Here is a 15,991-nt window from a genome sequence, read left to right as displayed (position 1 = left end):
GGCAAGGACAAGGGAGTGCAAGGGCCAACGAATTAGGGGTCACAGCAGAGGGTACACGGCGGCCTTCTTCATTGCACGGCCACCAAGGGGGGCACTGATGGCCCTCCGGTGGCTTTCAGTGCGGCCCCTGACGCACCCCCCCATCATCATCATCGTCGTCGTCGTGCTGCTGTCAAACCCAGCAGTGGTTTCAAATGCGTGTGGCGGCCCTCGGCACTGATGATGTCTCATCAGCAAAAGTGCCAACCCCCCCCCCCGTCTCTGGAAATGAGTGACGAGCAGTGGCACTGGCACGCAGGGTCACGAAAGGGGCTATCGGGGAGTGGGGAATGGGACGGAGTGCAGGGGCGTGACTCTCTCGGCTGAACCCACCACCGACGTCACGTGTGGATGGCTCGGAGAGATGGCCCCGATGTCTGTACGTCTGTTGAACTTCTTTCGCACCGTACGTAGCCAACCGTTGCTCATCGAGATGACTAGGCTAGGGAGACAACACGTTCAATAACTCAATGGTCAACAAAAAAAAACTTTTTTTTTCTGGCCTGGACTTTTGCAGCTGTTTTAGACTAATTTCAGGGTGCTGATTCCAAATCTGATCTCAGATTTGCTCTATCACATCTCATTTTTATGCTATCGGAATACCCCATTTTCATTGATTTTACCCGAAATTAACTCTGTCACTTATGATTGCACGTTGTTGCGAGTCAGTGACTGCTTTAGTGTTAAAATATGGTGCTGTATTTTTAGGAAAGTGTGTTTATAATATCATTTTATGTAGATATCCACATTTATTTAATATTTTTCTTCTGCAGTTTTTATTGAAAATGCAATATTTGATATCTCAAAAACCTGATGTGATAGACAAAAACTGATGCCAGATTTGGAATCAGCACCCCAAAAACCGTTGGAATACCTTATGCCAGAAAAAGTGTGTTGACCAGTTTAATAATAGGGTTTTCCCCTTTTTTCTGGCAACAAAACTGAAACCTTTTTAAAAGGATTCATGTCTGCATTAACCACAATACTTGCAGTCAAAATGCAAACAAAAAACACACTGATAATATATGCATTGTCCTTGAAACTGATTGGTCCACACCAAGGGAGGGCTTTCTTTTGAGCCTCGACCCAATTCGTGCTCGACCAGAGGACGCCAAAAGACGTACAGCTCAAAGACAATGCACTATCAAAGTAATGAGGGCTCGGGGTGAGCATCTTCATCATTAAACCTCCTTTGCCAGTACCAAAATATAATAATAGGGGGTACAACACGTTCGTTAACGTTAACCGCGTGTGGCCTGAAAGATACATTTTTATGACGTTTCAGGCGATGGTCCTTCTGGTGTATTGTCTGATATGTCGCCTGTTATATAATCTTTCTATGAAGGCTACACAATCAAATAATGTGATTGATGTACGTTTGGACGTCGAACTTCTTTCGCACCGTACGTAGCCAACCGCGCTAATTGGAGGTGCGCGGGGAAGGACAAACAAACTAAACACACAACAACAACAACAAGCAGTTCTAAAGAAAGTTAGTTTTTGTTTTCAATCTGCCGCAGTGGTGCACAGAATAACGAAACAACTCAATGGATTTGGAGCCTCATCTACTCTCCGAACGGCAAATAACAACACGCGTGAAGTCGCAGTGAAGGACACGTGACAGTGACAGACACGTGACGGACACGTGGCAAACACGTGACAGTGACGTGACAGTGATAGACACGTGACAGTGACACGTGGCACAGACACGTGACAGGGACACGTGACAGATTCCGTCCGATCTCAATGACAATCAGGGCGCTATTGTTACAGGTGAGAATCGCGGCGCATGTGGATGAATTGGAAGGCGATTTCGGTTCAATAATCACAGTCACTTTGTCATTCTGTTTCTTATGTGTGGGCACGCAGTGAGGTTACCTCCACTCAAAGTCACACAAATCGCTCCACGTCCCAGTTACTCCCGCGACTTTTGTCAAAATGTAACTTGCGCAACTCTTGGCTGGGTTGTTGTTGTTGGCGTTTGTTCTGAATTACTTATTTCTCTTCCGAGTTTCAATTAAAACAAAAGTTCAGGAGGGGTTGGGGTGGTGCCGGAGGGGACGAGGGGAGGGGCGGGTGGAGGGCGGGAGGGTGAACCACCAGCCGGACCTAAAAACTCGACTACAAACTAAAACTCGACTATAAACGAATTTTATTATTATTCCTTTGTCAAGGCGCCCTTCCTCCTCTAACCCAGATTAAATATACGCTGCCAAGCTTAGTGGTGTTCATTCAGACGCTGTCTTTCCGACAGACCTGTTCTTTACCTGAGGACGGCTGCTTGCGTTGTGGCCGAAACGTCGTGAGAATTGTATTTTATTATGTTTTATTTGTATTATTTTATGATTTCCCTTCTACGTGACTTTACAGAAAGAACCAAGAAGATAATTTTATTATGTTACCACTTGTATAGCCCACTCAGCTATATAGAACTTTTTTTTCGAAGCCACGTGGCTTCAAATGCGAGCTACAACGAAGTGGCTTATCACGTGGACATTTATAGCAGCCAAATTACTCTAAAACGTACGGTGATTCTAAACGTGGAGGGAAATCCCGGAGGACCCGGAGATAAATCCACGCAACCACGGGGAGAAAGAGGGAGGGAGAGAGATAGAGACACGAAAACTCAAAATATACAGGCGGCAGTGCCATGGTGGAACCCACGATCCTCCCGTGTGCCAGGTGAGGCAGTGGACGTCTCGCCTCCCTGGCGCCCCCTGCATTGCCTCCACCGGGTCAAATCGCCCATCGTCCACCACCTGCCCAGAGGTCGCGATTGTAACCAAAACCACGTCACAAAAAAACCTCATCCCCCCCCCCCCAGCCTTCCACCCCAACGGTGAAGCCAAGATCCTGACATAACTTGTCCTTGGCAAATACGGACGCCCGATTATGAACAGCTCCTACCCCCCCCCCGCGCCACCACCCCCGACTGAAAAGAACAAACGACGCCTCTCGCACGGGGCGAGGAGAGGCGTTGGTGAAGTTCATTGAAATGCGAGAGGGCGAGCGTTGTTAATCTCCCCGTCGAGGGCTCGGGCGGGCGAGAGAGATTCCGAGCGCTCCACAGTCGACAACGCCGCGCACCCGCCTCGCAGGAATTCCACCCCCACCCCCCCCGCAGCCCCCCACCCCTATCCCCAGCTCCCCCACACACCGCAGCCCCCCTTACTACCACCCCCAGCCTCCCCTCCCCCCAGCTCCCTCCTCTCCCCAGCCCGCCTCCCCCCAGCCCCCCCTTCCTGCCAGCCTCCCCTCCCCCCACACCCTCCTCTCCCCAGGCCCCCTCCCCCGACTCACCCCCAGCCCTCTTCCCCCCCAGCCCTTCATCCACCCAGCCCCCTCCTCTCCCCAGCCCCCCCTCCCCCGAACCGCCCTCCCCCCTCCCCCCAGTTCTTCCTCCACCCAGCCCCCCCCCTTCCCCCCGCTCCCCCTCCCCCCAGTTCTTCATCCACCCAGCCCCCCCCCCCTCACCCCAACCCCCCTCCTCCCAACCTCCCTCCCCCCTACCCCCAGCTCTACCTCCACCCAGCCCCCTCCTCTCCCCAGCCCCCCCTCACCCCAACCGCCCTCCCCCCTCCCCCCAGTTCTTCCTCCACCCAGCCCCCCCTTCCCCCGCTCCCCCTCCCCCCAACCCAACTCCCCCCTCCCCCCAGCTCTACTTCCACCCAGCCCCCCCCCCCTTCCCCCCGCTCCCCCTCTCACCCCCCGCCGAGTATAACGGGCTGTGATTGTGTCCACGCGTGGTTTGACCGTGGGGAAGAGGGGGGCGATCTAAACTAAACTAAATAAAAACACTTCACTATTGTTCTTCATCTTACAAGGTGTAACCCCCCCCCCCCCGGAGCGACCTGCGCTGTCACAAAATGATAGCGAAACGAGGTTTCGTGGTTTATCATCATCGCGTGGAATGAATCATAAAACTCGTCCGTGTTGAGTCTCGATGTGAAGGTGCGGGGAGGAGGAGGGAGGGGGGGGTGGGGGAAACCGGAGGATGACGCGGAGGATAATCCACGCGAACCAACGGGGACGTGGAACAAGTTCGAGCGTTTTGGAAGGGAGGCTTCGGATCATTCTCGAGCTGGGGGAACGTTGGAGGAGGAGGAGGGGGGGGGAAGAGGTTGTCTAGACAATTTTATTTCAAATTTTTATTTTATTTTTATTTTCTATCTACGTGACTTTACCGAAAGAACCAAAATATGTTTTTGAAAAAATTTGTCCAGACAAAGTTTCGACATTCGGTGTCTCATCAGCAGTCAGGTTCGCTTGTCAACCAATGCCAGCGAGCCCCGAGACAGCCACACCACGGTACGAGGAGATGACACACAGCGAAGAGAAGATGACACACTCCGAAGAGGAGATACACACAGGGAAGAGGAGACACACACAGCGAAGAGGAGATGACACACAGCGAAGAGGAGACACACACAGCGAAGTAGACGAACGTGGGTAGATGGGGAACCTATTTGCTGCACTGCACCGCCCCGTGCCACCCTGGGTGGGATTCTGGCGCGCAGCGTGACGCCGGAGTGATCCCGGAGTGATCCGCTAACCCGAGGCGCGCGGCGCCGGATTCCAGGCGTGCAGAGACACGCCCGGAGTTGACGCTTCTCACACACACTCACCCCTATTCACACTCACCCCAACTCACACTCACCCCTACTCACACTCACCCCTACTCACACTCACCACAAATCACACACACTCACCCCTATTCACACTCACCCACACTCACACATACTCACCCCTATTCACACACACTCACACACGCTCACCCACACTCACCCCTACTCACACTCACCTACACTCACCCATACTCACCCACACTCACCCCTACTCACACTCACCCCAACTCACACTCACCCACACACACTTACACCCACACACCCACACTCACCCACCCACACTCACCCACACTCACCCACACACACTCACCCACCCACACTCACCCACCCACACACACTTACCCACACTCACCCACCCACACACACTCACCCACACTCACCCACACTCACCCACCCACACTCACCCACACTCACCCCCACACACACACACACACACCCACACTCACCCACCCACACTCACCCACCCACCCACACTCACCCACACTCACCCACCCACACTCACCCACCCACACTCACCCACCCACACCCACCCACACTCACCCACCCACCCACACCCACCCACACTCACCCACCCACACTCACCCACCCACACTCACTCACCCACACTCACCCACCCACACTCACCCACCCACACTCACCCACCCACCCACACTCACCCACCAACACTCACTCACCCACACTCACCCACCCACACTCACCCACCCACACTTACCCACCCACACTCACTCACCCACACTCACCCACCCACACTCACCCACCGACACTCACCCACCCACACTCACCCACCCACCCACACACACACACACTCACCCACCCACCCTCACCCACCCACCCACACTCACCCACACTCACCCACCCACACTCACTCACCCACCCACACTCACCCATCCACACACCCACCCACACTCACCCATCCACACTCACCCACCCACACTCACCCACCCACACACACCCACCCAGACTCACCCACACACCCACACTCACCCACACACCCACCCACACACACCCACCCACACCCACCCACCCACCCACACTCACCCACACACCCACACTCACTCACCCACCCACCCACACTCATCCCTCCACACACACCCACCCACACTCACCCACCCACACTCACCCACCCACACTCACACCCACACTCACCCACCCACACTCACCCACCCACACTCACCCACACACACTCACCCACCCACACTCACTCACCCACACTCACCCACCCACACTCACCCACCCACACTCACCCACCCACCCACACTCACACACCCACACTCACCCACACACACTCACCCACACACACACACTCACCCACACAAACACACCCACACACCCACACACACTCACCCACACACACACAACAACCGCCATTCGCCACTAAGTGGCGGTGACGTCACCACGACGCTTGTGCCAGGCCATGTGCACCTTGAGGCCACGTGAAGTGTCGAACGCCCGCTGGCAGGAGGTCACGGGGCAGACCCAGGTGCCACGGGTCGACTGACCGAGATGACCGAGATGACTGGCTGATGCACCACCTGTGCCCCCTACTGTGCCAACTTGCTGTGCTTTAGCCACCCGGCGCTCCGCTCGTTGTTGTGAGCGTCGCTCCTCCGCCCTCCGTTGTTGTTGGAGGGCGACTGCCTCCAACTGCCCAGTAGCGTCCTTCACGAGCCTCCTCCACTGAGGCCGATCTTGACACCGCTGGTACCAGTCATCGGCAAGTCACACACACACCCACACACCCACACACACTCACCCACACACACACACCCGCACACCCACACACACTCACCCACACACACACACCCACACACCCACACACACTCACCCACACACACACACCCACACACCCACACACACTCACCCACACACACACACCCACATCGCCGCTGTTCACCACACGCACGGCGAGATTGCCGGAGGGGGGGGGATGGAAGCGATATCTGGATTTGCGTTACTTAGCGATGTCGCGGTTTGCTCGCCACCGCACCGCTCCCCCTCGTGTGCAACAGTGCCGGCCTTTACGAGTCGCTGCTATTCCTCGTTCACTAACAGCACTTGTCCCCACACCCCCCCGCCCCCACTCCCGTGAAGGCTACACGGGCGACCTTTGTCATTGTGTGCTGCTGCAGAATGTGTCGTGGGAGATGCAGTACTCGTACGCCCTCTTCATGGCCATGAGCCACATGCTGTGCATCGGCTACGGGCAGCAGGCGCCCTCCAGCATGTCCGACGTGTGGCTCACCATGCTCAGCATGATCGTGGGCGCCACGTGCTACGCCATGTTCATCGGGCACGCCACGGCGCTCATCCAGTCGCTCGACTCGTCGCGCCGCCAGTACCAGGAGAAGGTGCGTGGGGGGCATTGAGGATCCCCCCCTCCCCCTCCCCCCCTCCTCCATCTCCCCTCGGGGGGGCGGGGGGGGATTGTGACGTTGCTGGGGTATCTAAAATTCAGCCGCGTGAAGCTTTTCGAAGGGTTCCCCCCTTGGAGGAATGCCTCTGAGATTTGTTGTCTAATATCGCAATGGAAATACAGGGACTCCTCTACTCACGAACTGTCAGAGATACGAACAAGCCTGGTCCGTATGTCCAGTTGCCTGTTCGGACCGAGAGTCGTAAGTTCAACCACCGCGCAATAGACGGCGGTGGTGGCGTCTACATCTACAGAACGTGAAGTACCAGCGATATATACGTCTGCAGGAGATTACACAACTTATAAAGCCATTCCCCGTGTTGAGTGTACACGCCGTACAACGCGTTTCGAATCGACGGGAGTAAAGATGGAACTTACGAACAAATCGAGTTACGAGCAGTACCTCTGGAACCTAACTCGTTCGTAAGAAGAGGAGACCCTGTAACCGTTTAAGTCCGTTTGTTTTTGTTATTCCCACAGTCTTCTTTATTTTTCAACCGATTATGTAAAAACTTGCAACTTCGTGCCGTTGTTTAATTAATGTTTATTTCGTATTCGGAGGTCGCCGCCCGCCCGCCCGCCGCACCCCTCGCAATGAGAGGCCCTAAGCTGTGGCTCACTCAGCCTCGGCCTACATCCGTCCCTGGGCGATTCTAATCGTCGACACCATCATCATCACTATCATCCTCATCAGCAGCGATGACCCGTCACCTCTCACCCTTTGACGCGGGTGACCGCTTCACCCCACATTGACCAGTCGACCCCATGCGCATCACTAAAACGTTGACCCATTGACCCCCCTGTGCATCGCTGACGCGTTGAACAATTGACCCCTGTGCATCACTGACACGTTGACCCCTCCCCCATTGACCCGTTGAGACATTGACCGCCCTGTGCATCGCTGACCCATTTACCCCCATGTGCATCATTGACACGTTGACCACCCCCCCATTTGACCCGTTGACCCCGATGTGCATCACTGACACGTTGACCCCCCCATTGACCAGTTGACCCCCCTGTGCATCGCTGACCCATTGACCCCCACGTGTATCACCGACACGTTGACCGCCCCTCCCCCCCATTGACCCCCTGTGCATCGATGACACTTTGACCCGTCGACCTGATGACCCCCCCTCCCTCTGCCTAACTGACACATTGACCTCCCACTGACCAGATTGACACCACGTGGGCTCACAGCGATGACGTCACATTTGCTTGAGACTGACGACGCAGGGAGGACATCCTCGCATTTCCATGCCAATTGCCCCGTGCTGGAGCTCCTGATTGGTTGCAGTCGCCCGCGGAACCTTCACCGTACTCGGAATTTACACTATGAGACCTCCTTTACCAGTGGCAAAATATAATAGTAGGTTTTTACCCTTTAAACTGGTACAAAACTGACACCTTTATACAAGGCATCATGTTTGGAATAACCACAACACAAGTAGTCAAAATACAAACAAAAAGAAACAACTCTGATGATGATAATGATTTTGTACCAGTTTAAAGGGTAAAAACCTACTACTATATTTTGCCACTGGTAAAGGAGGTCTCATAGTGTAAATGCTTACCCCGAGCTCTCAATACTCTGATAGTGCGCTGTTTTTGAGTTGTACGACTTTTGGTGTCATCTGGTCCAACACCAATGGAGACTAGGCTCTGAGAAAAGCTGTCTCGGGTGTGGACCAATCAACTTCAAGGACAGTGCATATCATTACCATTATCAGAGTTGTTTCTTTTTGTTTGCATTTTGACTGCTCGTGTTGTGGTTATTGCAAACATGATGCCTTGTATAAAGGTGTCAGTTTTGTACCAGTTTAAAGGGTAAAAACCTACTATTATTGTACTCGGAATTGTAAACGCCGCGGGGTTTGCCTTCCCAACACACCCACAACAACAACAACAACAACCCCGGCGTGCTGAAGCCGCCGGCGAATTTGGCCACGTTTTGTTTGCGGCGACGAGGCCTCGCCGATCGGCTGTGTCGGGGGCGGCGATGGCTTTAGTGGCACCCCCCTCCCTCCCCAATATAAACTCTTTAGCATGGACCCCCATTGACCGGTCGACCCCCCTTTGAGCCGCTGACCCGCCGTTGACCCGTTGACCTATTGACCCCCCCCTCCACGTGCAGTACAAGAAAGTGGAGCAGTGCATGCCGTACCGACCCGCCGCTGATCCCTTGACCTGTTGACCTATTGACCAACCGTGTGCAGTACAAGCAAGTGGAGCAGTGCATGCCGTTCCGATCCGTCGCTGACCTGTTAACCTATTGACCCCCCACCCCCCGGTTTGCAGTACAAGCAAGTGGAGCAGTGCATGCCGTACCGACCCGCCGCTGACCCTTTGACCCGTTGACCTATTGACCCCCCGCGTGCAGTACAAGCAAGTGGAGCAGTGCATGCCGTAACGACCCGCCGCTGACCCCTTGACCCGTTGACCTATTGACCCCCCGCGTGCAGTACAAGCAAGTGGAGCAGTGCATGCCGTACCGACCCGCCGCTGACCTATTGACCCGTTGACCTATTGACCCCCCATGTGCAGTACAAGCAAGTGGAGCAGTGCATATAATTCCAATCCGTCGTTGACCCGTTGACCTATTGACCCCCCCTCCGCGTGCAGTACAAGCAAGTGGAGCAGTGCATGCCGTACCGATCCCGCCGCTGACCCTTTGACCCGTTGACCTATTGACCCCCCTCCGCGTGCAGTACAAGCAAGTGGAGCAGTACATGTCGTTCCACAAGCTGCCGGCGGAGCTGCGCCAGCGCATCCACGAGTACTACGAGCACCGCTACCAGGGCAAGATGTTCGACGAGGACAACATCTTGGAGGAGCTCAACGAGCCGCTCAGACACGTGAGCGCGAGACGCGTCGCCGTCATCGCCACCGCCACCTCTATCATCATCGCCACCGCCATCTGTATAACCATCGTCATCACCATATCTATCACCATCGCCACCGCCATCTCTATAACCATCGTCATCACCATCTGTATAACCATCATCATCACCATCTGTATAACCATCGTCATCACGATCTGTATAAACATCGTCATCACCATCTCTATCACCATTGCCATCACCATCTCTGTCACCATCGTCATCACCATCTCTATCACCATCGTCATCGCCATCTCTATAAACATCGTCATCACCATCTCTATCACCATCGTCATCACCATCTGTATAACCATCGTCATCACCATCTGTATAACCATCGTCATCACCATCTCTATCACCATCGTCATCACCATCTGTATAACCATCGTCATCACCATCTGTATAACCATCGTCATCACGATCTGTATAACCATCGTCATCACCATCTCTATAAACATCGCCATCACCATCTCTATCACCATCGTCATCACCATCTCTATAAACATCGTCATCACCATCTCTATAAACATCGTCATCACGATCTGTATAACCATCGTCATCACGATCTGTATAACCATCGTCATCACCATCTCTATAAACATCGCCATCACCATCTCTATAAACATCGTCATCACCATCTCTATAAACATCGTCATCACCATCTCTATAAACATCGTCATCACGATCTGTATAACCATCGTCATCACGATCTGTATAACCATCGTCATCACCATCTCTATAAACATCGCCATCACCATCTCTATAAACATCGTCATCACCATCTGTATAACCATCGTCATCACGATCTGTATAACCATCGTCATCACCATCTCTATAAACATCGCCATCACCATCTCTATCACCATCGTCATCACCATCTCTATCACCATCGTCATCACCATCTCTATAAACATCGTCATCACCATCTCTATAAACATCGTCATCGCCATCTCTATCATCATCGTCATCACGATCTGTATAACCATCGTCACTGCCATCTCTATCACCATCGTCATTGCCATCTCTATCATCATCGTCATCACGATCTGTATACCCATCGTCATCACGATCTGTATAACCATCGTCATCACCATCTCTATCACCATCGTCACCGCCATCTCTATCACCATCGCCACCACCATCTCTATCACCATCATCATCACCATCTCTATCACCATCATCATCACCATCTCTATCACCATCGTCATCGCCATCTCTATCACCATCGTCATCGCCATCTCTATCATCATCGTCATCGCCATCTCTATCACCATCGTCATCGCCATCTCTATCACCATCGCCACCACCATCTCTATCACCATCGCCACCACCATCTCTATCACCATCGTCATCGCCATCTTTATCACCATCGTCATCACCATCTCTATCACCATCGTCATCACCATCTCTATCACAATCGTCATCACCATCTCTATCACCATCGTCATCACCATCTCTATCACCATCGTCATCGCCATCTCTATCACCATCGTCATCACCATCTCTATCACCATCGTCATCACCATCTCTATCACCATCGTCATCACCATCTCTATCACCATCGTCATCGCCATCTCTATCACAATCATCATCACCATCGCCACCACCATCTCTATCACCATCGCCACCACCATCTCTATCACCATCGCCACCACCATCTCTATCACATTCGTCATCACCATCGTCATCACCATCTCTATCACCATCGTCACCGCCATCTCTATCACCATCGCCACCACCATCTCTATCACCATCGCCACCACCATCTCTATCACAATCGTCATCACCATCGCCACCACCATCTCTATCACCATCGTCATCACCATCTCTATCACCATCGCCACCACCATCTCTATCACAATCGTCATCACCATCGCCACCACCATCTCTATCACCATCGCCACCACCATCTCTATCACCATCGTCATCACCATCTCTATCACCATCGCCATCACCATCTCTATCACCATCGTCATCACCATCTCTATCATCATCGTCATCACCATCTCTATCATCATCGTCATCGCCATCTCTATCACCATCGTCACCGCCATCTCTATCACCATCGTCACCGCCATCTCTATCACCATTGTCACCGCCATCTCTATCATCATCGTCATCGCCATCTCTATAAACATCGTCATCACCATCTCTATCACCATCGTCACCACCGCCACCGCTGCCGTGGTCACCGGTCACCACGAACCACGCCGCCCATACCGCTCCCCCCCCCCCTCGACCGCAGGAGATCGTCAACTACAACTGCCGCAAGCTCGTCGCCTCCATGCCGCTGTTCGCCAACGCGGACCCCAACTTCGTGACGGCGATGCTCACCAAGCTGCAGTTCGAGGTGTTCCAGCCGGCGGACTTCATCGTGCGCGAGGGCACCATCGGCAAGAAGATGTACTTCATCCAGCACGGCGTCGTCAGCATCATCACCAAGGCCAACAAGGAGACGAAGCTCTCCGACGGCTCCTACTTCGGAGGTCGGTCGACGCGAGGGCGAGGGAGGGGGGGGGGGTTCAGGAGGAGGGGGGAGGGGGGAGACGGAGGGAGGGGTTCAGGAGGAGGGAGGGGTTCAGGAGGAGGGGGGGGGAGGAGACGGAGGGAGGGGTTCAGGAGGAGGGAGAGGTTCAGGAGGAGGAGGTCAGGAGGTCAGGAGGGAGGGATGGATGGAGGGAGGGAAGGAGGGGAAGGAAAAGGAGGTTCAGGATGAGAAGGTCAGGAGGGGGGGGGGGTGGAGAGGGAGGGAGGAGAGGGAGGGAGGTGGAGAGAGGGAGGAGAGGGAGGGAGGGAGGAGAGGGAGGGGGGTGGAGAGGGAGGGAGTTTCAGGAGGAGGACGTGAGGAGGAGGAGCCTCAGGAGGAGGAATAAATAAATAAATAAACGGACGATCGGGCGCCTGCTTCTGCACACCCCCTTCGCACGATCTGCCGCAACACAAACTTGTTTTTTTACACATCCCATCAGCCGTCTGGTCGTGGCATTAGTGAGGCAGCGTTCGGTTCAACGCGAGACAAATCTCCGGAGCGGTTTCGCCACCCGGTCTCTCATCAGCAGCAGAGGTGGCCCTCGCTTTTGAACCAGGAGCCATTCCCACGTTGATGATGTCGCTAGGATGACACCGATAGTGATGATAAGGATGATGCCGATGATGCTGCGCATGTAAGAGATCTGCTACTGCTGATGATGCCACTGATTAAGATGAAACTGATGATGACGCTGCGCGTGTTGAGATCTGCCTGATGATGATAATGATTATGACACTGATGATGTATGCTGCTGCTGATGATGCTGCTGATGATTTTGCTGATGATCCTGATGCTACTGCTGCTGATAATGATGCTGCTGAAGATGGTGATGATGCTGATGCTGCTGATGATGATGATGCTGATAATGCTGATGGTGCTGCTGATGATGCTGATGGTGCTGCTGATGATGCTGTTCATGATGATGCTGCTGCTGATGATGATACTGCTGCTGATGATGCTGCTGCTGATGCTGCTGATGATGATGCAGCTGCTGATAATGCTGATGCTGCTGCTGAGAATGCTGATGCTGCTGATAATGCTGTTGTTGATGATGATGATAATGCTGATTATGCTGCTGATGATGCTGCTCATGATGATGCTGCTGCTGATGATGACGATGATGCTGATAATGATGATGATAATGATGCTGCTGATGATGCTGCTGCTGATGATGATAATGATGATGCTGCTGATGATGATAATGATGCTGCTGCTGATGATGATGATGATGATGCTGATGATACTGCTGCTGCTGATGCTGCTGATGCTGCTGCTGATGATGATGCAGCTGCTGAGAATGCTGATGCTGCTGATAATACTGTTGTTGATGATGCTGCTGATAATGCTGTTGTTGATGATGATGATGATAATGCTGATGGTGCTGCTGATGATGCTGATGGTGCTGCTGATGATGCTGCTGCTGACGATGATGCCGACGGCGACTCTGCGCGTGCAGAGATCTGCCTGCTGACGCGCGGGCGCCGCACGGCGAGCGTGCGCGCCGACACGTACTGCCGCCTCTTCTCGCTCTCCGTGGACCACTTCAACGAGGTTCTCGAGGAGTACCCCATGATGCGGCGAGCCTTCGAGACCGTGGCCATCGACCGCCTCGACCGCATCGGTGAGATGCCCTCGCCGGGGGCGATGGGGGGGGGGGGGGAGAGGCACGTGGGGAGACGTGGAGAGACGTGGGGTGAGACACGCGGGGAGATGCGGGGAGACGTGGGGTGAGACATGTGGAGAGACGTGGGGTGAGACCTGGTGAAAGACGTGGGGAGACGTGGGAAGACTGGGGTGAGATGTGGGGCGATACGTGTGGAGATGTGGAGAGACGTGGGGAGACTGGGGTGAGATGTGGGGAGATGTGGAGAGACCTGGGGAGACGTGAGGAGAGACGTGGGGTGAGACGTGGGGAGAGACGCGGGGTGAGACCTGGTGAAAGACATGGGGAGACGTGGGGAGACTGGGGTGAGACGTCGGGTGATGTGGAGAGACGCGGGGAGACGTGGGGAAATGTGGAGAGACGCAGGGAGACGTGGGGTTAGACCTGGTGAATGACATGGGGAGACGTGGGGAGACTGGGGTGAGAGGTGGGTAGATGTGAAGTGACCTGGGGAGAGATGCGGGGAGAGACGCGGAGAGATGCGGGGAGAGACGCTGGGAGATGCGGGGTGAGACTTGGGGAGACGTGGGGTGAGACATGGGGTGAGGCGTGGGGTGAGACCTGGTGAAAGACATGGGGAGATGTGGGGAGATGTGGGGAGACTGGGGTGAGATGTGGGTAGATGTGAAGTGACCTGGGGAGAGATGCGAGGAGAGACGCTAGGAGATGCGGGGAGAGACTTGGGGAGACGTGGAGAGAGACGTGGGGTGAGACCTGGTGAAAGACATGGGGAGACGCAGGGGGAGTACGTGGGGAGACACTTGGGGGGTAGACGTGGGGACATGAGGACAATCGCACTCATTCATACACCCCACACACAAAAGATTCCCGTATAGACTTAACAGACTGTTGGGGCAAGTGCTGCTAGCGAGCACCTATGAAGGCCAACACGGTACACGAGGGGGTGGGTGGCCAGCACCACGCCCGGCCGCCTTTGTCTCCCTAGTGACGATGTTTACACACCGCACCAGGTACTCTTTTGAGGCTGAGTCGGCCTAGGGCCAGAACTGGTTCAGACAATCTTCACTGGTGTTGGCCGTGAACGGGAATCGAACCCGGGTCGCCAGGTTCGCAGCGTAGCGCGCTAACCACTACACTACCGCTCCCCACAACACACACACAGACACAAACACAGAAACACACACACAGACGCACACACACAGACACACTCACACACACAGACGCACACACACAGACACACTCACTCACACACACACGCACACACACAGACGCAGACACACAGACACACTCACAGACACACTCACACACTCACACACACACACACAGACACACTCACACACACAGACACACTCACACACACAGACGCACACAGGCGCGCTCGCCAGCTTGTCTCCGGGCACTATGAATGTTTTATTTCGCGGGGGCATCAGCGTCGTTCATTATTACTATGAATGTTTTATTGAGAACCTTCAAGGGGAGAAGCAAACGCCCTTCGTAGCCGCCAGCCCACTCCCCCCATCAGTTCTCGTCACCTCCGCCTCCGCCGCGATTGAGAAAGTCAGCGGCCGACAATAAATTGACGGCCCCTTTACCAACAGCAACAACCAAACAAACAAGCAAGCCAACACTCACAACGCATTCGTCAAGAAGAAGAATACAAAAAACGCGTGTATTGCGTGAAAGAAAGGAAATATGTATTTAATCGGCGACGTTTCGGGCAATGGCCCTTCTCGACAGCAACCAGAGAGAGAGAGAACGGAGAGGTTGTGGAGGTTGTTGGCTTAGAGGGGCCACGTGGTGATGTCCGTTCCGTTCCGAACCGTTGCACCCGTCTCGACGTCTCTGCCCGTTTGTTTCTTTTTTAGTAATACATTTTTAGTAACA

The 15,991-nt window shown here is 54.1% G+C and overlaps 1 protein-coding gene across 1 annotated transcript in view; it reads left to right on the top strand.

Annotated features, from left to right (window-relative positions):
- LOC144734807 (potassium/sodium hyperpolarization-activated cyclic nucleotide-gated channel 2-like) overlaps window positions 1–15,991 on the top strand; it is an 85,774-nt gene that overhangs the window by 56,176 nt on the left and 13,607 nt on the right. The window contains exons 4-7 of the mRNA XM_078617190.1: window positions 6,794–7,012; window positions 9,783–9,929; window positions 12,199–12,439; window positions 13,940–14,104. Of these exons, the coding sequence (XP_078473316.1) occupies window positions 6,794–7,012; window positions 9,783–9,929; window positions 12,199–12,439; window positions 13,940–14,104 (772 nt within the window). The remainder of the gene's footprint in view (window positions 1–6,793; window positions 7,013–9,782; window positions 9,930–12,198; window positions 12,440–13,939; window positions 14,105–15,991) is intronic.

Source organism: Lampetra planeri, chromosome 53 (assembly GCF_965212315.1).
Source record: "Lampetra planeri chromosome 53, kcLamPlan1.2.h2, whole genome shotgun sequence".
Classification (NCBI taxonomy): Eukaryota; Metazoa; Chordata; class Hyperoartia; order Petromyzontiformes; family Petromyzontidae; genus Lampetra; species Lampetra planeri.
This window is presented reverse-complemented; position numbering and strand designations above follow the sequence as displayed.